This window comes from Anas acuta, chromosome 1, assembly GCF_963932015.1.
Source record: "Anas acuta chromosome 1, bAnaAcu1.1, whole genome shotgun sequence".
In the NCBI taxonomy this organism is placed as follows: domain Eukaryota; kingdom Metazoa; phylum Chordata; class Aves; order Anseriformes; family Anatidae; genus Anas; species Anas acuta.
Genome location: NC_088979.1, coordinates 11,009,213 through 11,031,166, shown reverse-complemented (window position 1 = coordinate 11,031,166; position 21,954 = coordinate 11,009,213). Strand labels below are relative to the sequence as shown.

At 35.8% G+C, this 21,954-nt stretch overlaps 1 protein-coding gene across 1 annotated transcript in view; it reads right to left on the bottom strand.

The window, feature by feature from the left end:
* The window catches only part of DEUP1 (deuterosome assembly protein 1), a 49,553-nt gene that overhangs the window by 25,352 nt on the left and 2,247 nt on the right, over nt 1-21,954 (bottom strand). The window contains exons 3-6 of the mRNA XM_068669182.1: nt 15,272-15,443; nt 12,172-12,267; nt 7,262-7,396; nt 1,637-1,849 (exon numbers count right to left, since the gene is read on the bottom strand). Coding sequence (XP_068525283.1) covers nt 1,637-1,849; nt 7,262-7,396; nt 12,172-12,267; nt 15,272-15,443 — 616 coding nt within the window. The remainder of the gene's footprint in view (nt 1-1,636; nt 1,850-7,261; nt 7,397-12,171; nt 12,268-15,271; nt 15,444-21,954) is intronic.

Here is a 21,954-nt window from a genome sequence, read left to right as displayed (position 1 = left end):
TACAGTTCACTTTATCACTTCTTTCTTGCTATTCAATAGTATGAGAGAAATATGTAGAAGCACAAATTAAATAGTTGCAGGCATGGAAGACGTGAGGCATTGCAACCAGCCTTCTTCCCACCAAGATGCCCATCTACTCCTCCCTGTTTCATCCTCATCAGGTCCAACTATCCTCACCCTCCACCCAGCATTCCTTCACACAAACCTGCTTACTCCTGGCTGACGGCAGACACTGCACTTCCTTATTTCTCATACAGACATTTCTAAAAAGAGTATTTTCTCTTAGCTGTTAGCACTTAGCTCATAGTGACATTATTTTCACCGTATATTGACTTACATCAATGTCCTCTTCTGCAGCTGTTGGCAAATACAGCTTTTCTCCCTAACACAGCAATTATCTCACAAGAAGACCACAGTTATTCTGCAGCTTTCTGCTCTTTAGCCAATAGTATTACATGTATCTAGCTCTGCTTCCAATTAAAACTCTTCACATTCTGTTCACACAATTCCAAAAATCCTCTTTCTTGAAGATTTTCTTAAAGAAGGCTACAGCATGATGCCATGTACTCTCTACAACATCTGCCTACCTGCTCCAATCTCTATGTTCTGTTCCACTCTAAATATATCTAATCCTGCTACTATTAATTGGAACCTTTTTAACAGGCCTCAGATTTTTTTGCTTGCATACCGATAACTTGCATGCAAGCAAATGACTCAGGGAACTAATGTGTGAATTAAATGTATAAACATCATGTGTACAAAACTTGGTTGTTCTGACAACACCTGAAAATAATCTCCAGCATGTATATGTTAATTACTGTATATTGCAACTGAAGTTAAAACTCAGCAAGATTGTCTATTAAGAGAAATAGATTATCTTTCAAGAGAAAGAGTTAAAGTCACTACAGTTCTCTCTATATATTAGTGAATATTGAAGTGCTTAAATAAATAAGCAGGGGTATGTTACCAGAAAAATATGGAAATGAGAATCTTATTCCAGATGTTTCAAACTTCACTAATAAAAAGTCTGAAGAGATTTTGTATTATCTCAGTCTTGTCAAAATTCATAGATTATGAACAAAAGAAGAGGCCCAAATAGCTGTCTTCATATATCATCTGCAAAAAAGCAGTAGGCTAAGATAAAAACTGATGGGTCTTCACATGGTTGGCAACTTAGAAATTCATTGCACTGAAAAATATTCTTACAACAACAAAGTATAGCATAGGCTTTTGAATATAAATATTTAGTAGGTATAGTCAGTTTAGTAGGACAGTTTGTACAAAAAGAGGTAACAAGATAAAGAAATTTTACAGAAGTAATTTTTATACAAGGAACCAAGTGAAGTAAACAATTCACTTTCCGTCTGCTACAGGGATAGGAAAGCTATAAAAACCTAGATAAACAGATATGAATAAAATGTGCTACTGTATATCAAACATTTTTGTTTTCATGTATTACTCAATAAAAATTTACTGTTCACAGCTCATCCTGTGCTCCTGCAAAAAAATTATATACGATGCTTGTATAGATATTTTACATAGGCATGCCAGTACCACTTTTGAAAGTATACCTGTAAGTAATTAATGCTCCAACATTTATACCACAGTAGTTATAGAAAAGAAAAACTATCATTACCTGGCACTGTTTTTGGAACATTTTTAGATCCTCCTGGAGTTTCAGATTTTCCTCTTGTAGTCTGTTCCTGTGTATTGCTATTTCATTCACAGCTGCCTTTAGCTTTTCAGTAATTAACTCATCCTTTTCACTTGCAGGATGGCCATATGTAATTACCTCTTCTTGATTCTGTTTCTTATTGCTTATCTGGAATTGATAACTCTTGGTCTGCTTCTATAAAACAGTAAAACTCTTTTAATGAAATTAAATAATTACATCTATATTGTTATGGTCAAACCATTACTACTAAAATCACGAAGCTATTTTCATTTTCTTCACCAGGTTTTTCTTAGAAAAGATGACATTAATAGAACAGTTTGCATTACTTCTCGAAATGATATTATCTTCCTTGAGCCTCAAGTTCCTTACCTTCAGTGAGAATATTTCAGAAACTTACAAGGTTACAGACTTTTCAAGGATTTTTCTCCTTTGTTGTGTTTTTTTCCTAGCACTTAATATTAGCCCTAAATGTAAAAGGGTGATTACGATGATCTAACTCAAAGCAGTTAACTATAACATTTTGGGGGGAGAAATGTTGCTCTTTGATACAATGAACTCAGTAGGAATTGTGTGTATGTGCCTCAGGATCAGAATTAACCTTTGACTAGAAAGCTAGTATTACGTAGTTTATGTATAAACAGCTCAGTTACTACAGTAACTGTACTCCCTTGATATCGTTATCATTAATCTTGTGCAAAAATCATTTGCACATTCGGCATCTCTAGAAGCAGTCGCAAACTCCATTCAGTTTCTTGTACTGATTAAAGAGTCCTAAAAAAAAAACTTTAGAAAATTGCTATTGGTGGTATTTGTGAATTCACGGGCATTGTGAAGAACCAAAATACCTATAGTAACTGTTTAAAAAATCCATATGGATGCTCCTACTGGGACACAGTAGCAGTACTCTTTCAGAAGACTGAGAATTAGCTGAAAAATGACAACAAAATAAAACCTACAAAACATATATCAAGTGCAGAGATCAAGTTGAGCAAGAAAACTTACATTAAACATAAACACTCATGCTACAAATGCTGTATTTGGGACTGCAAAAAGGCATTCTTTAGACTCTTTTGATTTCACTATGTTCTCATAATTTGTGTTGGCTGAACACATAAGTAGAAGTGGCCACTGGCTGCATATTAAATAAAAAGCCTAAAGAAATTGGCAGGTAAGTTTAATTTATACAGATAATAAATTAAGGTCCCCTGAAATATAAATTATGGAGTTTGACATACCATAATGTCAAAGCATCCTGTGAAAAAAAGGGCACATCTCCATCTGGAAATCAAAAACTCACAGAAAAGGAATTTGGGGCAAAGACACAGGACAAATTAATGCTTTTGAAACACTCCATCAGCTTTGTAATTAATAAACTAGCCAGTGTGATGTTGCAGTTACAATGAAATCTGTCTTCAAAGAAAGTTCACTGATGACAGTCATGTGAACCTCGAAAGAAAGATCATCTTGTGCAATCTACTTTGACTCGTCTAATTATATAATCACCTCCACATACATCAGTCAGTAGATTTGTCTAGTCAAAGCCTTGCTTTTTTTCACACCTTTGTATGAAAGTTCAATAATTGCAATATAGTGCTTTCAGCATCTGTAAATGAAACGTAACTGTCATCCTTGGAAATGCTGGATATGGGTAAAGAGTCTCATATGAATCATTAAGAAAGTGTTTCACTAGATTAAGATCCAATGAACTTAGTCCCAGTGGAAAAGAGGATTACCAGTCAGCAACGTAATTGGCTTCCCTGTACTTCATTATTGAGCTGTCTTGTAGACCCATTATTTTTTTAGTTATTTCTTGATTTTTTTTTTTCAGAGCAGGATATGTTATCAAGAAAGCATGAAATCAATATTTCATTCTGGAATGGAAGGAATTAAAAAAAAACGGTAGATCAATAGGCAATGTAAAAAAAAAAAAGTAATAAATTGGCAAGTTAAAAAGGATCACAAAGCCAGCCATGGTAACTTGAACGGTAACTTGAAAGCTGAAAAATATGATCAAAAAGGGGTAAGTGATCCAATAAACATTTCCAAGTGTGATTTTGGAACAGCACATAGGAATTCAAATTTCTTTATAAATTATACTGTTTATTTATGAACTTCAAAAAGTAAGGGATATCTTAGATTAGAGGGGATTTACTTGTAGATTAGGAGTGGCATGTACTGCTTACTTTGTAAGATACTTATCGGTAACTTGTCATTGCAATTAATTGCATATTAATAGATAGCATAGAAGATAAAAGTATGCTCAGAGTATACTTAAAAAAGTAAAAAGCATTGCATTTTGCAGTTATCTTTATCAGAAATATTCTATTTTTCATCATGATATTTATGCACATAAAATGAGGAAAAAAAATAATTGTATGAATCAGTAAATCTTTCAGTATGGATTTGCCTTAAAACAATGTATCCATATTAATTTTTGATACTATAAGCTTAGTAGTACATTTAAATTTTTAAAAATAAGTTGTAAATAATACTAGCTGAACTAACTGCTCATTTAATTCTCATATTCCTTCTAAAGCTTCTTATTTTACCTGAAATAAATTACATTTCTCAGACAATAATTTTTGCTGAGCATCTAAATATATGAGATGATTTTGGCAGATTGTCCCTTTCTTATCCCATTCTCTTGATTTTGCTTTAAATTCCTGAAAGACAGCAAAACAAGGTTACTGAGTAGAGGGAGAACTACTTCTTTTCCTTAATCTAAATAATTTTGTAATTTGTATGGTTCTAAGAAAAATACAGTTTTATAGTTAATACATAGTCTTTCCATAATTTCATAAAGAAGATTAAAAGAACAGTCATATAAAAAGCCATACAGCCACCAGCCAACGTCACCAGAAAAAACAGTCTTAAGGGCTGTTAATCTGAAAAACTTCAATGGTAAACATAATCATTGAATAGAAATATTCAAATATTCAAAATATTTCAAGTCACTTAAAATTAGGGTAGATCTTAGAGTTGTGACTGTAAACAACAGTCCAATTTTATTGCAGGGTAGTTCCTGTGAGTTTGAAGTAAAGTAGAGTAATCAGCATGGATTAATATTAATATTCAGACAAATGTTTTGAGTGCCTTCTTTTTTGTTCTTTTTCTTGAACAACGGGGAAAACAACTACAGTGAATAATTTTTACTTCTTGCTCTCTTTTCGATTGCTGCTTCAGGTTCAGAATTTTTCATCTAAATTCACCTAGTTTAAATAAAAACTTGTTTAACAAGCTCTAGTATAACAGGTCTTGTATTTGTATTTACATTCCTATTTATACTGTATTTGAATTTCCTTTTATATCGTACCAGACCTTGTATGTTCATGACTGATCTTTAAGGCAGTATCATACCAAGTAAGTAGAACTCCAGAATTACTAAAGTTGTTGCTCTTTTTCTTTGCATGAAGAATTACCAAAATAAAAGTATACTGTTTGATACGCTTTTATAAAAATTTTCCTTTTTAACAATGGAATTGTTGGTCCCAAAAAGGTAGATGAGTTTTTATAATTATGCCTAAATTGGCATATTCCTTGAATTTTAAAAAATAAGAATTTATTTGCAAGTGAAATTAAATCAAATGTTTGCTAACATACACTAATACAAGTCTTAGCTTTCCTAATACCTGCTTTGGTATTTTAAACCAACTAAAATCTTCCCCTTTTAGCAAAATGTGATACAAAAGGACTTTCAGACTACTAAATGAGGACTGCAGATTCAAGGCCTTACTAAAGCACTGCTGAGCTTAGTAGATTTTCAGCACCGTAATTATTTCCTGAATACTAGAATTTGCTGTATATATTCCAAGCACTCATTTTTCATACTGCATAATTAATCAAATGATAGCATTGTGTTACATTATTTTCACATTTCAATCTTGAATAAGGTCATTCTCAAATTAGCTGGATCAGACAGTTTCACAGTAGCGATATATTTAGTCAACAATGGATGTATAACCCATTTATTATTCTTGTAGTAGCATATGTTGGCAGCTATGCTGAAGTCCAAGGCCTAGCAGCTTTTCTGATGACAAGGACTCTTCCATGTGGAAGAGACATCAACATTTGTGTGTCCTATATCCTTCAGTGTAACAGAGAAGATAGGCAAATTCAAAATATATATCCTAAAATTCTGCTTAATTGCAGCTTAAGTATTATGAAAGTACTTAAAATCTATTAGATCTTATTTTTTTTGATTGAGAAGTTCTCTAAGTATGTAAACTATCTACAGCATAAATTTACATAAATCTAAATCATGAGTCTCTAAGTCTTCACAATGCTTAACAGTTAGGTAATTAGCTCACGCTTAGTTTCCATCAGTTTCCTCTGCTTACTTTCCCTACAGGACACAGCGTAGTAAATGCTTGAAGCACACAATACTTTATCATGCTCTCTGCAAAGGATAGCAGAGAATTTTTATTTTTTTTTCCTGATCCTTCTATGCTGCATGAGGCTAGTGGTTAGACTGTTCTCCTAATATGGGGGGAGACTCGGTTTAATAATCTTCCAAAATCTCTCCAAACAGAATCTGAACTAGAGTTTTCCCAAGTTATTTTTCTACATACTAAACTATATATTAATTTTCATCAGGCACTGTAATTCCTCCTTTTGAAGTTTCACTTTACATAGGATCCTAGAAAATCTATTAGATAAGCAAGGAAGAAGAAAGGAAAATGAGTACAGCTAGAGATTAGATTGCTCAGTTATCAGAGGTGAGACTGGATCCAAGTTTCTGAGCCAGCGAATGTACCCATCAGTATTTAAGAAGCCACCGTATAGAGGCACAGTCTATACATGCCATTTCTCTGTGCTAGCTAATTCTCCTATTGGCCCAGTAAATATTTGGTTATTCCACAGGTCACAAAGTAACAGCAAACAATGACAAGTCAAGGCTGGGAATTCTGATCTGAGATCAGCATCTTCCGGTATCCATGAATAAGTCAGCTAAAATCCCTTCTGTGTCTGGATGGATAGGAAATGTAACTGAATCCTATCCTCAGCGTCACACATTATCTAGTCCCCCACTCAGTATATTGGATTCTGCGGACTGTATTTTTCAGTGCCTTATCCTTCCTAATGTGTGACCTAGGAGAATCAGACACTGAGACCTAGGCTGTGGATTGCCTCAGGCACATAGGTGCTGACAAGATATGTGTATAACAAGCAATTTTGCAATCCTAAATCCATTTTCTATCTAGCCCTACACAATCAAAGATGTCCTGAAGTCCATAAACCTAAATTAATGGTAGGTATCATGTGACAATATCCTGCATATGTAAAATCTCTGATGCCTCAATGGATACTATTTAGTTTAAATATATTAATCAGGAAGGAAGTAAAATTTATCTGTAGATACATTTATGAAGCAAATTCTATCTATTACCTCCTAAAGCTACTAAAAACATTACTAAAACTTGAGTGAGGGGACAAAACCTGGATATCAAACTACGCACGTTCTCTTGCCAGTTGAAGACAATTTTATAATTTTTGTAGAATAATCAGAAATTTAAAGTTTTGACTTAAATCCACAAATTATTTCTAAATGGATATTAAAAGTAGAATATAATGACAAAGTATTCTTACCTCCAATTTCTTGTTTAAGTTACTCAATTCAAATGGTGTCTCTAGGCTTTCCTCACATTTTCCTCTACTTTGAAGATCTTTTTGTTTTAACTGGTGTAACCGTAGCTTTTCATAACTATGTGTCAGCTTTGAAAACTAAAAATGAAAGCAGAAATGAACATGCAGAATCTGTAAAGGCTGACCACATGGGCAAGGTTTTCTTTATACTAGAATTGCCAACTGCAGCTTCAACAATCTAAATATTTAATCAATACAACAAAGAATCAATTAATAAAATTAATTTCTTAGCTGAACAAGACTAAGATCTCACATAAATGTTAACTAACTGTTCAGATAGGTTCATCTGGCAGCTACTTCTGCTGAAGTTTTTTATGGTACTATTATCCATCGTGTCATTTCCTCTGCTGTTTATATGAAATGTTTTACACTTGTTTACTGCCATCTTGTGTTGACATTTTTAAAGGGTGCTTCACTAACCAGAATGAAGGATTATCATTAACATATTTTAAACTTGCATGTTTCTCTTCTATTGCGAAAACTGTTGAAATGCTATGGACAGGATGATTGCTTTCTTCTGGAATCAGGAAGTACCAAAGAGCATCTATGGGAATTGGACCCTAAATAGTGTTCTGCCTATTGATCTTACCATGATAGAGTGGCTTTGGACTCAGAGGAAAAAAAAGTGAAGGTACCAGCAGAAGTATCAGCCTCTTCAGAAGAATGGCCACTCTGAACAGTTTGCTGCACTACACAAGCAAAAGGGCTAGTGGATGTTTATACATGTAGGTTTGATATAATAGAGATTGCCATTGTCTGGTAGAGGTCATAGAATCACAGAATGGTTTGGGTTGGAAGGGACCTTAAAGACCATCTAATTCCAACCCCCCTGCCAGGGGCAGGGACACCTCCCATCACATCAGGTTGCTCAAAGATATGTATATCTTGTTTTGAAAAAAAAAAGAAAACCAAGGACTTCATCAAAGGAAACACTAAATATATGATGTTGAGGAAAGCTAAGTGAAAGAACTTTGCAAAGAATGTTGACTAGAAAAGAAGCTTACAACTGTGAATACTGCTCATGTCTCTTGTTTTTTGGCTCTTTTAAATTCAGGTATACATGATAGTTTACATTCGTTGTAATAATTACGGCTTCACTTTAAAAATTTTGACTCTAACATGATTTTCAAATAAAATCCATAAAAACTTCATGTTTTTGTTCAGCTCTGAGGCAAACTACTATCTGGAAAAGAAATAACTCCCAAAGGGGAAAAATAACTAAACTGAAATGGAATCCTATTGAACCAATGAATGAATAATTGAGGTCTGCACAGAAGGTCCAGAAAAACAGATATGGGAGTTAAGAAATCATGTGGAAACCTCCTAGAGATATTTGAGATAATTTGAGGAACCTGTAAGAGGGAATAGAGAAAGGAATTGAAAAGATGACCAGCAGGTAGACAGTCATAAATTAGGAAGTGTCATGAAATGGTGAGATCCAGGAATAGATCTGACCAACTTGGAATTTCTGAATAGAAATCTTATAACATGGACTTACAGAGCTGAAAGCTCATCTTTTGATTAAAGTAAAAGTCTTGTAGAGATGCTGCCTATATTTGAAATGGACCTTGCCAGAGAACACAGGTGAGATGGAATAAAGGGTGAGATTTAAAATGTGTCAGATTATCCAAGCTCATATAACATGGAACTCACTGCCTTTGGAAGAAAGATATCTGTTTTCAACTAACAGGAGTTTTGCTCTTGAATATACGATGGCATATGGAAACTGCCTGGGAAGAGCAAACCCAGATGAAGACCGGTACTAGACTGGTCATGCTAAAAAGGCTAGGAAATGTAGGACTTCAACACTCCAGCAGATCAATCTAAAATGGAACACACAAAATGAGAAAAAATGAGTTTTCATATTTGATTAATTTAATGAAATGCGGATATTTAATAAAGATTATAGTCTGGATGTTATCCTGACCAGAAACTAGACTAAAAGCCAAGAATCCTCCCATCTGGGGGCAGAGAAGGAATGAGTTTTAGTGACTTCTAGGGTGAGATTCATCTAAGTTCAGATTTCTGAAAGTTAGACATCCAAGCCTGAGCTACTCTGAATTAGAAAGAACTATCTCCAAATGCTTAGGCATTTCAGCTATTTTAAATTCTCACCAGACAATGGAATGCATTATATTCTAGGGGTGTCCAATTCCTTCCATCGATTCTGAGGTAGCTCAGACTTAGACATTTAACTTTTAAATGCACTTAGTTGTTGAAGTGCTTAGAGCAAGAATGGATTCTTTTTCTTTTGCTGAAGGTTTTCTCTCATTTTCAAAGTGCGAATGACTACTAAGTATCTCTATAGAAAAAGAAAAAGAGAGAGAAGAAAGTAATAGAGATAAACCTGTAAAATTTTTGCTTTTTAAATTATGACAAAATGCTGTACATGTGTATTTGGATGAGTGCAACAGTGTGGCCTAAGAGTTTCAGGTTACATAGCAGGAATTATTTCCCTAATAGGAAAAAAAAACAGTAAAAAAAAAAAAAGGTTTTACTGCATTCGGCAAGCACATAATGAATTCTGTGGGAATGTTACTCATTAAACAGCTGCTTTTATTAGTATCAAGGGTAAAAAGCACTGAGGTCCACAGACGCAGTATTATCATGGAGAAATTTGTTCTAAATGGCCTTAACTTTCTTAGAGCTAGAAAAAGCAATCCTTACTGTTTCTATTAAGATTAGGATGGAAGAAAAACTGGGAGGGATTGTAAGAAAACATCTCCACGGAAAACACAATGCTACTGGGTAAACAGTAACACGCCATATGTGCAACATTAAATTGTAGCTCTTAATATACACTGGAGAAGGTGTAATTTTCAAGTGAAGATAAGAACCAAAAGAAAGGAGACAAAGGACACAGGGTAAAGATTAATATTTTCAGTGGAGCTCAATATTTTAGATATGACTTTGTGCAGCCTAAAATTGGGGACATTAAAGTCATTCTATAGTGGAGACTGTGCAGCACTGTCATTTAAGAAAGAAGCTTAACAAGGAGATTTGGTGAAAGCTAGAACTGCAGAGTGGGACAGTCCTACTGCCTAGCATAAGCATTTGGAATTGTTTTGACAGATAAACTTTCTGTTTGTCTCACAGAGAATCTAGGAAGGTTTCCTAACTTAGGCACTTGCAGTTCTTCAGTCACTGTGTACAGGATGGATACCTCATGAAGAATTAAGGTTGGTGAAAGAGGAGGAATAGGCACTGGAAAATGAAATGCAAATGGCATCCGTGCTAGAACCTTTGATAAAATAGAATGCCTGAAAGACAAGGAAGTGGTGGATGACACCGGTTGGGAAAGTGATGTATATTAAGAGCCAGAAATCAAAACTTCTTGCATAAAGATGAAAGGAGTAGCAATCTGGGCACTCACAGAAAGGTTAGATGGTCAAAATAGGAACTGAAAAGAAGAATCTCAGCAAGAAGTGCAACCAGTTACACAGAGAAACTTGAAGGTAAAGTGTCAGATTCTTTAAAACAAACAATCAAACAAACAAAAACAAACAAACACAAAGAGAAAACAAATTGTATTTGCTCCTGAGAAGGATGCGTAAGGTGAGTAACAACTTCAAAATCAAAAGCTTTATGAAAAATGACCCAGAGTTTAAATTCCATAAAGAATAGCGAAGATCTTAGCAAAAACATGTAACTTAAAAGCAGCCATTTTTAGCATGAGACAAAAAAAATCTAAGAAGTGAAATACATTGCAGGAAATGTGACCAAGGATGAAGAAAGAGCAATCTGCTACAGTTTTGGGGACAGTTTTGTACTGCTAAAGGCACATCACACCATTTTTCGTTGTCTAATGCTTAACTTCTCAACAACCATGTTAGACATTGTTTCTTTCTCTGTAATATGTGCAAACTATAAAACAGCTTTTGTTTCTAGCCACTTTCCCAAATGATTAAAAGTGTTAATTACATATTAACCAAAACAATCTCTGCTTACTCTCAGAACTGTTTGCCAAATCAGTTTCCACATATAAAAGAAAAAATAAATGAAAGAAAACACAATCTTTAAAATAAATTATACATTTATTGGTTTGATGGACTGTGGGCAAGAAGTGTTATCACCTCTAAATGAAAATAATGATTTCCAATTTAAACAATCTAAGACAATTCTGTGGTAAGTGTGATTGCTGGAAAATTTTAATTACTAAATGTTTGGTAGGAGAATTCAGTGAAGGAAACAGTAGAACAGCAGGAAAAAAATTAGAATTTTGTATGTTAACTTGTTAAATCTGATAATTAGAATAGGCTCAAGCTTGCTAAGAATTTAGATTTGTAACTGAAGTGGAAAATAATGAAGAACAAAAGCACAGGCACAGAGCAAACAGCCAATAAATAAAGGCAAAACAAATCCACAGTAACAATATTCAAGGTTGCTGTAGTTTTGATACTATGTTCACTTATGGAAAATGATCAAGCCTCTAATAATCCCTGTAAACCAGGCAAACTAAAGCCAGAAAAAAATCTATAGCAAAGATGTGACGAGAGCAGTTTAAGTCTTCAAATCCCTAATGTGCATCCCAGTCTTATTAGCATGAATCTAATTATCTGTTCTATTAATTCACCAAGGTTTTAAGTTATTATTCCATGATCAGAAAACCTAATACTTGTCTTCATAACAGAAGTCATAATCACATCAAGATCCATCCAAAGAGTTTGGACATGTCAGTACAGTAATGACAATGAAGCCAGGTAAGAAGTTGTAGTCATCATTATTAGCATGACACAATTCATATTTCCCAAATCCATAAAGGTTTTATAAAATCCATAAAACCTATACCATTAGGCATGTATAAGTTTTTTTCTAATGCAATCAGAAAATAATGAAACTGTCATTTTCCTTACTTGAGATTTCAGTGCTTGAAGCTGCGTTTCATAACTCTGAGCCATTTCATACTTATTTTTCTGTAAGTTTTCCAGTTTCTGCTGAAGTAGTCCCACCTACAGTTAGAATAAGCATTCACTTTTACCTTTTCGGAAGTGTTCCATCTACATTATTTTTGAAAGTCATTTGAAATTTTGAAAGACTGTTGCATAAAAGGTAAATATAAAAAAATACGTATTCATTCAGTAACTTAATAATAAATCTGGACACCACAAACCCAGATGGCAGCAACATCAAGATAGGGATTTTATAGTAAAAAAAACTCATTGTATGCTTATATTATGATTTAATGATAATACAGTATGTCTGTCAAGACCTTTTAATGAAAGCATTTCTGAACCAACCACATAAATGAACTGCTGTGCCCCAGTGTGAAAATTTTGTTTGAATGGTTTATATAATCATATAAATTACTTTCAATTACGTATGTTCAAATTATCAGGAGACATTTTAGACCTATTTCACTTCCCTGAGTACAGTGCTATTTGACATATCTTGAATTATCTGAGATTTTCACAAAGATCTGAGAAATATGACAAAGAGCACACATGACACCTAAGTTTTTCTGGAGAGGCATCTGGAAGCCAGTTGGAATATGCTAAAATCACACAGAATCACACAGAATTTTCTAGGTTGGAAGAGACCTCAAGATCATCGAGTCCAACCTCTGACCTAAAACTAACAGTCCCCACTAAACCATATCCCTAAGCTCTACATCTAAACGTCTTTTGAAGACTTCCAGGGATGGTGACTCCACCACCTCCCTGGGCAGCCCGTTCCAATGTCTCACAACCCTTTCAGTAAAGAAATTCTTCCTAACATCTAACCTAAAACTCCCCTGGCGTAACTTTAGCCCATTCCCCCTCGTCCTGTCACCAGGCACATGGGAGAACAGGCCAACCCCCACCTCGCTACAGCCTCCTTTAATGTACTTATACAGAGCAATAAGGTCACCCCTGAGCCTCCTCTTCTCTAGGCTGAACAAGCCCAGCTCCTTCAGCCGCTCCTCGTAGGACTTGCTCTCCAGGCCCCTCACCAGCTTCGTCGCCCTTCTTTGGACCTGCTCAAGCACCTCGATGTCCTTCTTGTAGCGAGGGGCCCAAAACTGAACACAGTACTCGAGGTGCGGCCTCACCAGAGCCGAGTACAGGGGGACGATCACCTCCCTAGCCCTGCTGGTCACAGTGTTTCTGATACAAGCCAGGATGCCGTTGGCCTTCTTGGCCACCAGAGCACACTGCTGGCTCATATTCAGCCGACTGTCCACCATCACTCCCAGGTCCTTCTCTGCCTGGCAGCTCTCCAACCATTCCTCTCCCAGCCTGTAGTTCTGCTTGGGGTTATTGCGCCCCAGGTGCAGGACCCGGCACTTGGCCTTGTTGAACTTCATACAGTTGACCTCAGCCCATCGGTGCAGCCTATCCAGATCCTCCTGCAGAGCCTTCCTACCCTCGAGCAGATCGACACACGCACCTAGTTTGGTGTCATCTGCAAACTTACTGAGGGTGCACTCAATGCCGTCATCCAGATCATTGATGAAGATGTTAAAGAGGACCGGCCCCAGCACCGAGCCCTGGGGGACGCCACTAGTGACTGGCCTCCAACTGGACTTGGCTCCATTCACCACAACTCTTTGGGCCCGGCTATCCAGCCAGTTTCTAACCCAACGAAGCGTGCGCCAGTCCAAGCCAAGAGCAGCCAGTTTCTTGAGGAGAATGCTGTGGGAGACGGTGTCAAAAGCCTTGCTGAAGTCAAGGTAGACCACATCCACAGCCTTTCCCTCGTCCACCCAGCGCGTCACTTTGTCGTAGAAGGAGATCAGGTTCGTCAAGCAGGACCTGCCTTCCATAAACCCATGCTGGCTGGGCCTGATCGCCTGCTTGCCCTTCAAGTGCCGCATGGTGACTCCCAAGAGGATCTGCTCCATGAGCTTCCCTGGTACTGAGGTCAAACTGACCGGCCTGTAGTTCCCCGGGTCTGCCCTCCGGCCCTTCTTGTAGATGGGCGTCACATTTGCTAGCCGCCAGTCAGCTGGGACCTCCCCCGATAGCCAGGACTGCTGATAAATGATGGATAGGGGCTTGGCCAGCTCATCTGCCAGTTCTCTCAGTACCCTTGGGTGGATCCCATCCGGCCCCATCGATTTGTGGACATCCAAGTGCCGTAGCAGGTCACCAACCAGTTCTTCGTGGATGGTGAGGGCCACATCCTGCTCCCCGTCCCCTTCCACCAGTTCTGGGTACTGGGTATCCAGAGAGCAAAATATTTCAGATAACATCTGTTCATGGGCAAATAAATAGATGTTTTGGGTATTGGCTAGCTGAGTTATTCTCTTGGCTCCTCTGACTGCAATGACAAAGGGTAAGTTCTGGTAATTGCTCATCAGGGAGTGAGATAGCATTTTCAAGACTCCCACTGGCAGTTTAGACAACTAGCTCACAAGAGGAGACCTATGTGTAAACACTTAACTTCAGATATCTTGAACTAGAGCTGAATGTCATGCTAGGATTCACGAATACTTCTGAATGAATATTCAGCAGACATGACTGGGAAGTACAGATGATGTCAGGTACGCTGGGGCTTTCAGTTTGATAAGCAATTCTAAGTGGTGATAATTCATAACTCCACTATTAATAATAAAATTACCAGTTAGCCAGTACAGAATGTAAAATGATAAAAATGGAGTATAAACATGAATTACAAATACATAATTTTGTCAAACTTTTGAACTGTACATCTCCTTTTAAAATATCTGACGAAACTAGACGCATTGGCATTTAGGAAAAAAAAAAAAAAAACAATATCTTTTTTCAACTAAACTATTTGATTTAGACTTTAGGGAAATAGAAGAATCACGGGACTTTCAATGACATTTTTACAAATACTTTTCAGAACAGAAGCACACTTTAAAACAAAACAGTAAGAGTAATTAGTGACCTTTAAAGGGTGTTTGGTATTTTTACATGATAGAACAAACAAGCCTACTTATAGAGCATTTTGAGCGTACTATTAACTACCTCTCAGAATAAATACTTTATAGAATGTGACATTTTAAAATACCTCTTGACCTTTTTGATCCAGTTTGCTTTGGGCTCTTGCTAGTTCTTGATCCTGGATATCCATCTTTGCTTCCAAAGCTTTCATCTTCCTTTCCCATTCCACTTTTTTGCTGTTTACTGTGATGTCAATTTGATGCAGTAACTCCTGAAGTTGAGTGTCACACGGAGAGGCTCTAGTAATAATAAAAAATGGATTTATTTTTTCAAACACAGAGTAAGGCGGAAAGTAAATATCTATTTATATTGATAAGACTTGATTTTACTTCTGATGAAGATCATCATTTTTCAACATCAGATGGAAAGAAATAAAAAAGCTAAATGATGCCTTCAAAAATTAAATCTTAAATTTGTCCAAAGTCCAAATGGGAATATTTAGTACATTGTGGATCTTTTGCCTAGCTTAAAGGCTGTTTGATATCCTCTCAGTCTGTCAGGTAGGAACTGTCAAATGAGCATAAGTTAAGTAGAAGGTTTCCAAGCTTAAACCTAAAAGGACAATAGTAGGACAATCTGAATATTAAACTGCACGTGGGCACAGGACTTTCCACTAAGGATAGAGGCAGTTTGCTGGAAGAAGTTATTAAACAGTTGGCTTGAAAGCTAGCCACTGTTCTTGATTGCTAGCTCTACTTTTACCCTCTGTTTTCCCAATCTCTTTGTAGAAAATGGAATAAGACAACTTCTATAATACTAGTAAGGTTTAATTCTATTAGCAACCACAGAAGTGAGCACATTTTGAAATTGAACTTATCTTTGGGAGACCATGTGCTGGATTTAACATAAACGTTAGAATTTTTCCAAACTTCTGAGGTTGAATTTGTAATACATCCCTTACATTATAACTTCATCACCAGTGATGGAATATTTTTTGTGTCACTCCTTTAGAAATATGATGTGTCATAAGCATCAAAATATATAGTTAATATATATATTAGAATATAAACAGAATATATAGGTGTATCAGAAACATAAAGCAGTCAAAGTTGCCCTCTTATACTTACTGTTATGGAGGAACAGCATATTAATTTAACAAAATTAAACACTGGACAGTGTCAAACTGTTGAAATCAGATGGCATACGCCATTTAGCAGGTACATAAAAAGCATCTGAATAATATGAAGCTTTCTTTATTCCATATAAATTCAAACTTTGTATTTGATGATGAATGTAAGAAAAAACTGAAGTAAGATATACATTACAGAATATTTGGTTCTGGATACATTTTATGCAAGAGATCGAACAATTATTTCTGCACTCTAAACTTTTTATTTGTAGAAATGACTATTTTATGTCTAAATTATACTGTTCTTCTCTGTATATGAGATTTTTTTTCTGTAAGTATTTTGGAGAATTTATTGCCCAATAAACTCAATTGTTTTCTGAACTGGGAGTTTCACTCAATCTGTGAAATTATAGCTGGCATTGCAGAATTGCAATGATTTCGTTAAAAGTCAGAATCTTTATGGAACTCATGGTTCTATAAAATTTGCAGTGAAATACTCCAGTTAGGAAAAAGAAAATCACAAGATAATTCATTTGTTTATTGAAATGTTCCTAGCTATTTTATTTTTCTGACTCACAGCTTCTTATCCATTTAACCTAGGATTCTAGGGTTTGGGAAAAAGAGAAATGAGACCATGTACACTCCTGCCTAATTCCTCCATATAATAAAGCAGGGGAATTTTATTCCATTAAAACTCAGGGCTGGTTTTGGACAGCTATAAAGAAAACTTAGCTGTTGAACAAATTCCTTAACTATGTCAGAGTGCCTATAAAGTTTCTATAAAACTTAATTTTCATCAAGTTATATAGGAAAAAACAATCAGATTATCCTCTATCACTATGACTAATCACACATCACCAAAAATCAGTATTTGTAAGTCACTGAAAACTTCATTTTGACCTCAGTTTACTTAAACTGAGATACCAGATCAGAAATAGTTAAGGCAGTATTTTGATAAAAGCCTTTGGCAGACTTACTCACCACTGTAACGCTCACTTCTTGTCATTTCTTGAAAGGAAACTATATTTATCAACCTTGTATTTCTTTGAAAATCCCACAACTTCTAAGCATTTTTACTGTGTTCAGAGCCCATAGGATGTGAGATGGAGATACTTTTATACTAAGTACCAAGTGGCATTATACTAAGTGGCATTTATCTCACAAGAGTGAAGGAAAATCTTTCGTTGATTGTTTTTAACCAGTGGAATACTGTATTGAATCTTTACACTTTTCAGGAACAACATCACTTTCATTTCACTTTCAGCAAGTAAACATCTGCTTTCCTCACAATTTTCTTTAGTGGCATCTTTTATTTGCATATCTCCTTCTCGTATTAGTTAATAAACTTTCTTATCTGCTTCTTCTAATAACTTTTTAATACTTTCCTTGTTTCCTATTCTAGTTTTAATTGCTTTAAAATATTTTTGCTTGATTTAATAAGAGATTATATTCATAAATTGCCCCAATATACAGCTCTAGTATTTTCTTTAGAATACCTATCTCTATCTTATCTTTATCACATACTGGAAAGTATTGAAATGTGCTACCTTTAGTCACTGCAATCTTATCTTGATCATGAAAAAAAAATCTCACTTAAACCCCTCATTATTATCAGGTATTATCTGAGGATTGTGAAAATTTCTACATTTTCACTCCACAACAATTTAGAGATTAGTGTATCCAATCCACATCTGTCATCTACATGAAATATGAAACTGCCACACCTACGTGAAAGTTAAAGTAAATTACATTGTGCTGTTTCTTCAGTGTTAACCGTCTCCCTCTTATCTCAATAGAATATGCAATTAGTAAACAGTGGTACGCCTGTTTTCTCTTCACCTTTTTTTTTTTTTAATCTGTCACAGTGCTTATTCATTGCACAATTAAAGTTTAATCTAAATGTAATTTCCATTTCCTCATACCATTGCATGATTTTCAAGCCTCTTATTACTTTTTTGGGGGGTTGGCTACAAGCCTACATTGAATTTCCTGTTGATTAAACCAGCAACTGTATTATTTCATAAATTTGTTAATCTAAAATGATGTAAAAATGTACTGAAACCTATTACATTTCATGATAATATATTTAGCCTTCTGATAGACATCTCTTATTTAAAATAAGCTAAGAATGTTGTATCATTGTTTTGAGTTTTGCCATGTTATATCTTCCTCTCAAAGTATCATTTATCTTACTGACCTGTTCTAAAAAAAAAACAACTAAGAGTAACAGTCAGCAGTTATAGTGCTTTAATTTATGCAGTTTTAAAAGTTATATATTCTCTCTACTGCTGATGGTACATACATCTGTGTGGCACATGCCTTCATGATCACTCATCAGTTTGCAGTCATTCTAATACCTCTATGGCATGATGGTTTGCTAGAATGACCTTGGCTATTTCTTTTATTAATTCTTTAGTATTTCCTAGCTTTTCTTCCTCTCCTTCTGACTGGACCTGTAAATTGACTATTTATGAAATAATTGCCATAAAGATGGTCACACAGAGACAAAAGACAGTGCAGCATCTGCATAATGTAGCAGTAAAGTACAACAGGGTTAATGAAAAACCACACAGCAAAGTGCCTGTAACTCCTCAATCCTAGGGAGTATCAAAGAGGATTTCAGTATCCAAAATTAGCACAGGATGCTGCTTTGTGTCATGTACGTTACAATCTGGCTTATTTTTTTGGGGGGGGGTCACTGCAACCAAGAATGTACCAAGCAACTAGGAATGCTATTTTAGCAGAACTTCACGTATTCAAGCACAAAGCAAGGCAAGCACTCAGAGGTAATACCCCTAATGCCAGGGAGACTTCAGCTGCTGGGTGTGCTGCCAGCACATCGCTGAAGAACACAGTACATGTACTCACATGTTTTACTCTTGGTGGTTGATACCACCTTCTCAGGTAAACACCAGCACTTGTTTCAAGTAAACAACCTTGTTCAGAATGGCAAATGCCGTGGATAAAAATGCCCCTGTGGAAAATGTTTCCTTTCTTTTCTGGTAATCTTCCATATCCCACCTGTTCAGCCAGCTCCCCAGTTTCCTGCCCTCCCAGTGCCCATGCAGACACACTGAAGTTCCCTGTCTGTAGGATATGCTCAAGTGAAATGCTTGCCCCACACATTCCACGTGTCTTGCATGCTCAAATTCTAACTGCAGTACAGTAAAAAAAAATAATAAAATAGTTCCTTAACATGGAAAAGTGTTTATTGAACACATTTTCTTGGCGCTTAAGTGATGCATATGCCATGTTTTGATAATTATTACAGAAACTCAAATCTGCAAACCTGTTAAACTTGGAAAGGTTTTATAAATATACAGAAATCGTAATGCCTTTTAACGTTAAAGCTGTTAGCACTGCCATTTTAACATTTAATATCAACCATAGGGTAATAGTTACCAAAATGCAAGCCAAGCAGTATACTGTATGCACATATCAGAAAACAAAAATGTTTCCCCTGCACCCCAAAATGCCTGAAACTCATCTCAGAATTGCATTAATGATGCAGCAAACTTCCCCCCTTCCTCTGGGGGGAACTGGGGAAATATGAAACAGGATTTTAAAAACAGAAGATGAAGCTGTACTGCATCAGGACTACCTTTCCTTTGATACTGCTGTTTAAGCACTGGTGCCCTTCCAGCCTCAGGTATTGTCAGGTGGAAACACATTGGTGAGCAATGAGCAGTGACTCAGCTATCTGAATTTAGCCTTCAGAAGTAGGTACTTTCTTCACTATGTTTTATATGGATCATCTAAACATTGCTGTGCCAGTGCAAATGCACTCTCCACCCTGGATCATCAGACTACCATTCTATGGTATGTCACCATGGCAGACATCTTCCCTTCTTGAGTTGTTTCATCTGTCCTTTTAGATCAACCCTCACAAGGCAAGTTCTGCAGATGTTCAAAGACAACTTCCACCAGTTCTTGCATGTTTTCTGAACTTAGAACCACCAGTATATAAAAGGGGGCTTTTGATGGAAAAATCCTTTCTGAAACAGCTTGTCAGCTCTACTGTTTTCACCTTCACGTCTTTGTCTGCTTCTTTACCTAGATCCTCTAGGCTAAAACAGGAGAGCTGTACCTGAAGCTGTAGGTTACTGCAGCTGTTCTACTACCAGAAGTGCTCTGTTACATGGCTGTGGCATTACACACAGTTCTGCATAAAGGTGTATGTGGCTGTTACCCCACTTACCACCACAGAAGTCCTGAGAGCTGCTGTGACTATTATCTTAATGCTTTTAGTGTTTTGAAAATAGTGCTAACTATATTCCACTCAGAATATGGCCAATCATATCATATGAGAACCATGAGAATTATCACCGGATAGAAAATGTGGAACTCTGGCATCTTTTGCTTAATATGCCATCATATAAACAAACAAACAAAAAAAACCCACAAGTGTTCCCATGAAGTAAAGAAGTGTGGGACCCTAAATGCATTCAGAATTCCCCATTGCTGAATGCATACATCGTATGCATCCTTCCCACATGGAAGCGATGGCTTGTATTTAACAAGTGGCATCTGTTCTTTTTGTTGTATTGATTTTGACACAGTTCAGAACACTTAAAAGCAACTCATTTTTAAAGTGATGTACACAAACTCTTAGCCTTATTTTACTCTTATTTCTATACTAGTGAAGATAGAGATGATTCATATTCTGTGGTCATTAATAACTATTTATTTGCATAAAAAATCTGGATGTTTCCAAATGTGGACAAACCAAAACCCAGACAAAAAGTTTTACCAACTCTAGTCCTTCACGACAAATGTCGTGATTACACAATGATTTTTATATTAGTTAGATCTTCCTAGCTCTATTTATCCACCTTTTGCTTTGGAGTTCTGCACAGATCTGAATTTTAATGATTGTATCTTAATAGGCATAGAAAGAATATTCTTGTCCATACTCTTTAGAAAGAAATTGTAATTTAGAAACTGAAATTTCAAGAAACATTTAGTTCATACTATCAGTCTCTAGTTCATGCATTTTGTCCTTACTCTCAGGTTTGCTGACAAATAGAAAAATACGTATGACCATATTTCTAAAAACACATGCTAAACTTATGCAGAACAATGTAAACAAAGATTTTCATCTTAAATAAAATACATTAATTATTTTTTGATCCTTAACTCAGCTTCTAGAGCCAATATTAATTCATCTTCCCTTCTTAAAAGTTGCTTTAAAAATAAGAAATATATAAAATGATTGTGATATAGCACTCCACTAATACGTTTTACCCTGTATATGAACTACAATTAATTTATTTAACAATTATCAGCCATACACAGTCATACACATGTTTGGATGGGTAATTTTTGATTTATGGGATCTTGCAGCTGGCAGATAATTGCCATGATTTCTGCCACCATTATTCAGCTGTTTTCCCAAATTTGAAAGCTATCTGCATTATCTCTGCAATACTGTCAGCACAGACTGAAACATTAATCTCCTATCATCAGATGTGTATCCTAAATTGCTCTTCCAGATTCTTTGTATTGGTAATGGAAATAAACAGCTATCTAGAATACCTGTTTTATGATAGGACATATCACTCTCTAGATCCATCTGCAGTGGCTTGAAATTTCACATATGTCAATTACAACTAAAGCCAGCAAGAAGTGAACTCTTAAAATGAGCTTTTGATGTTTTAAATAACAATATTTTGATATTTTTA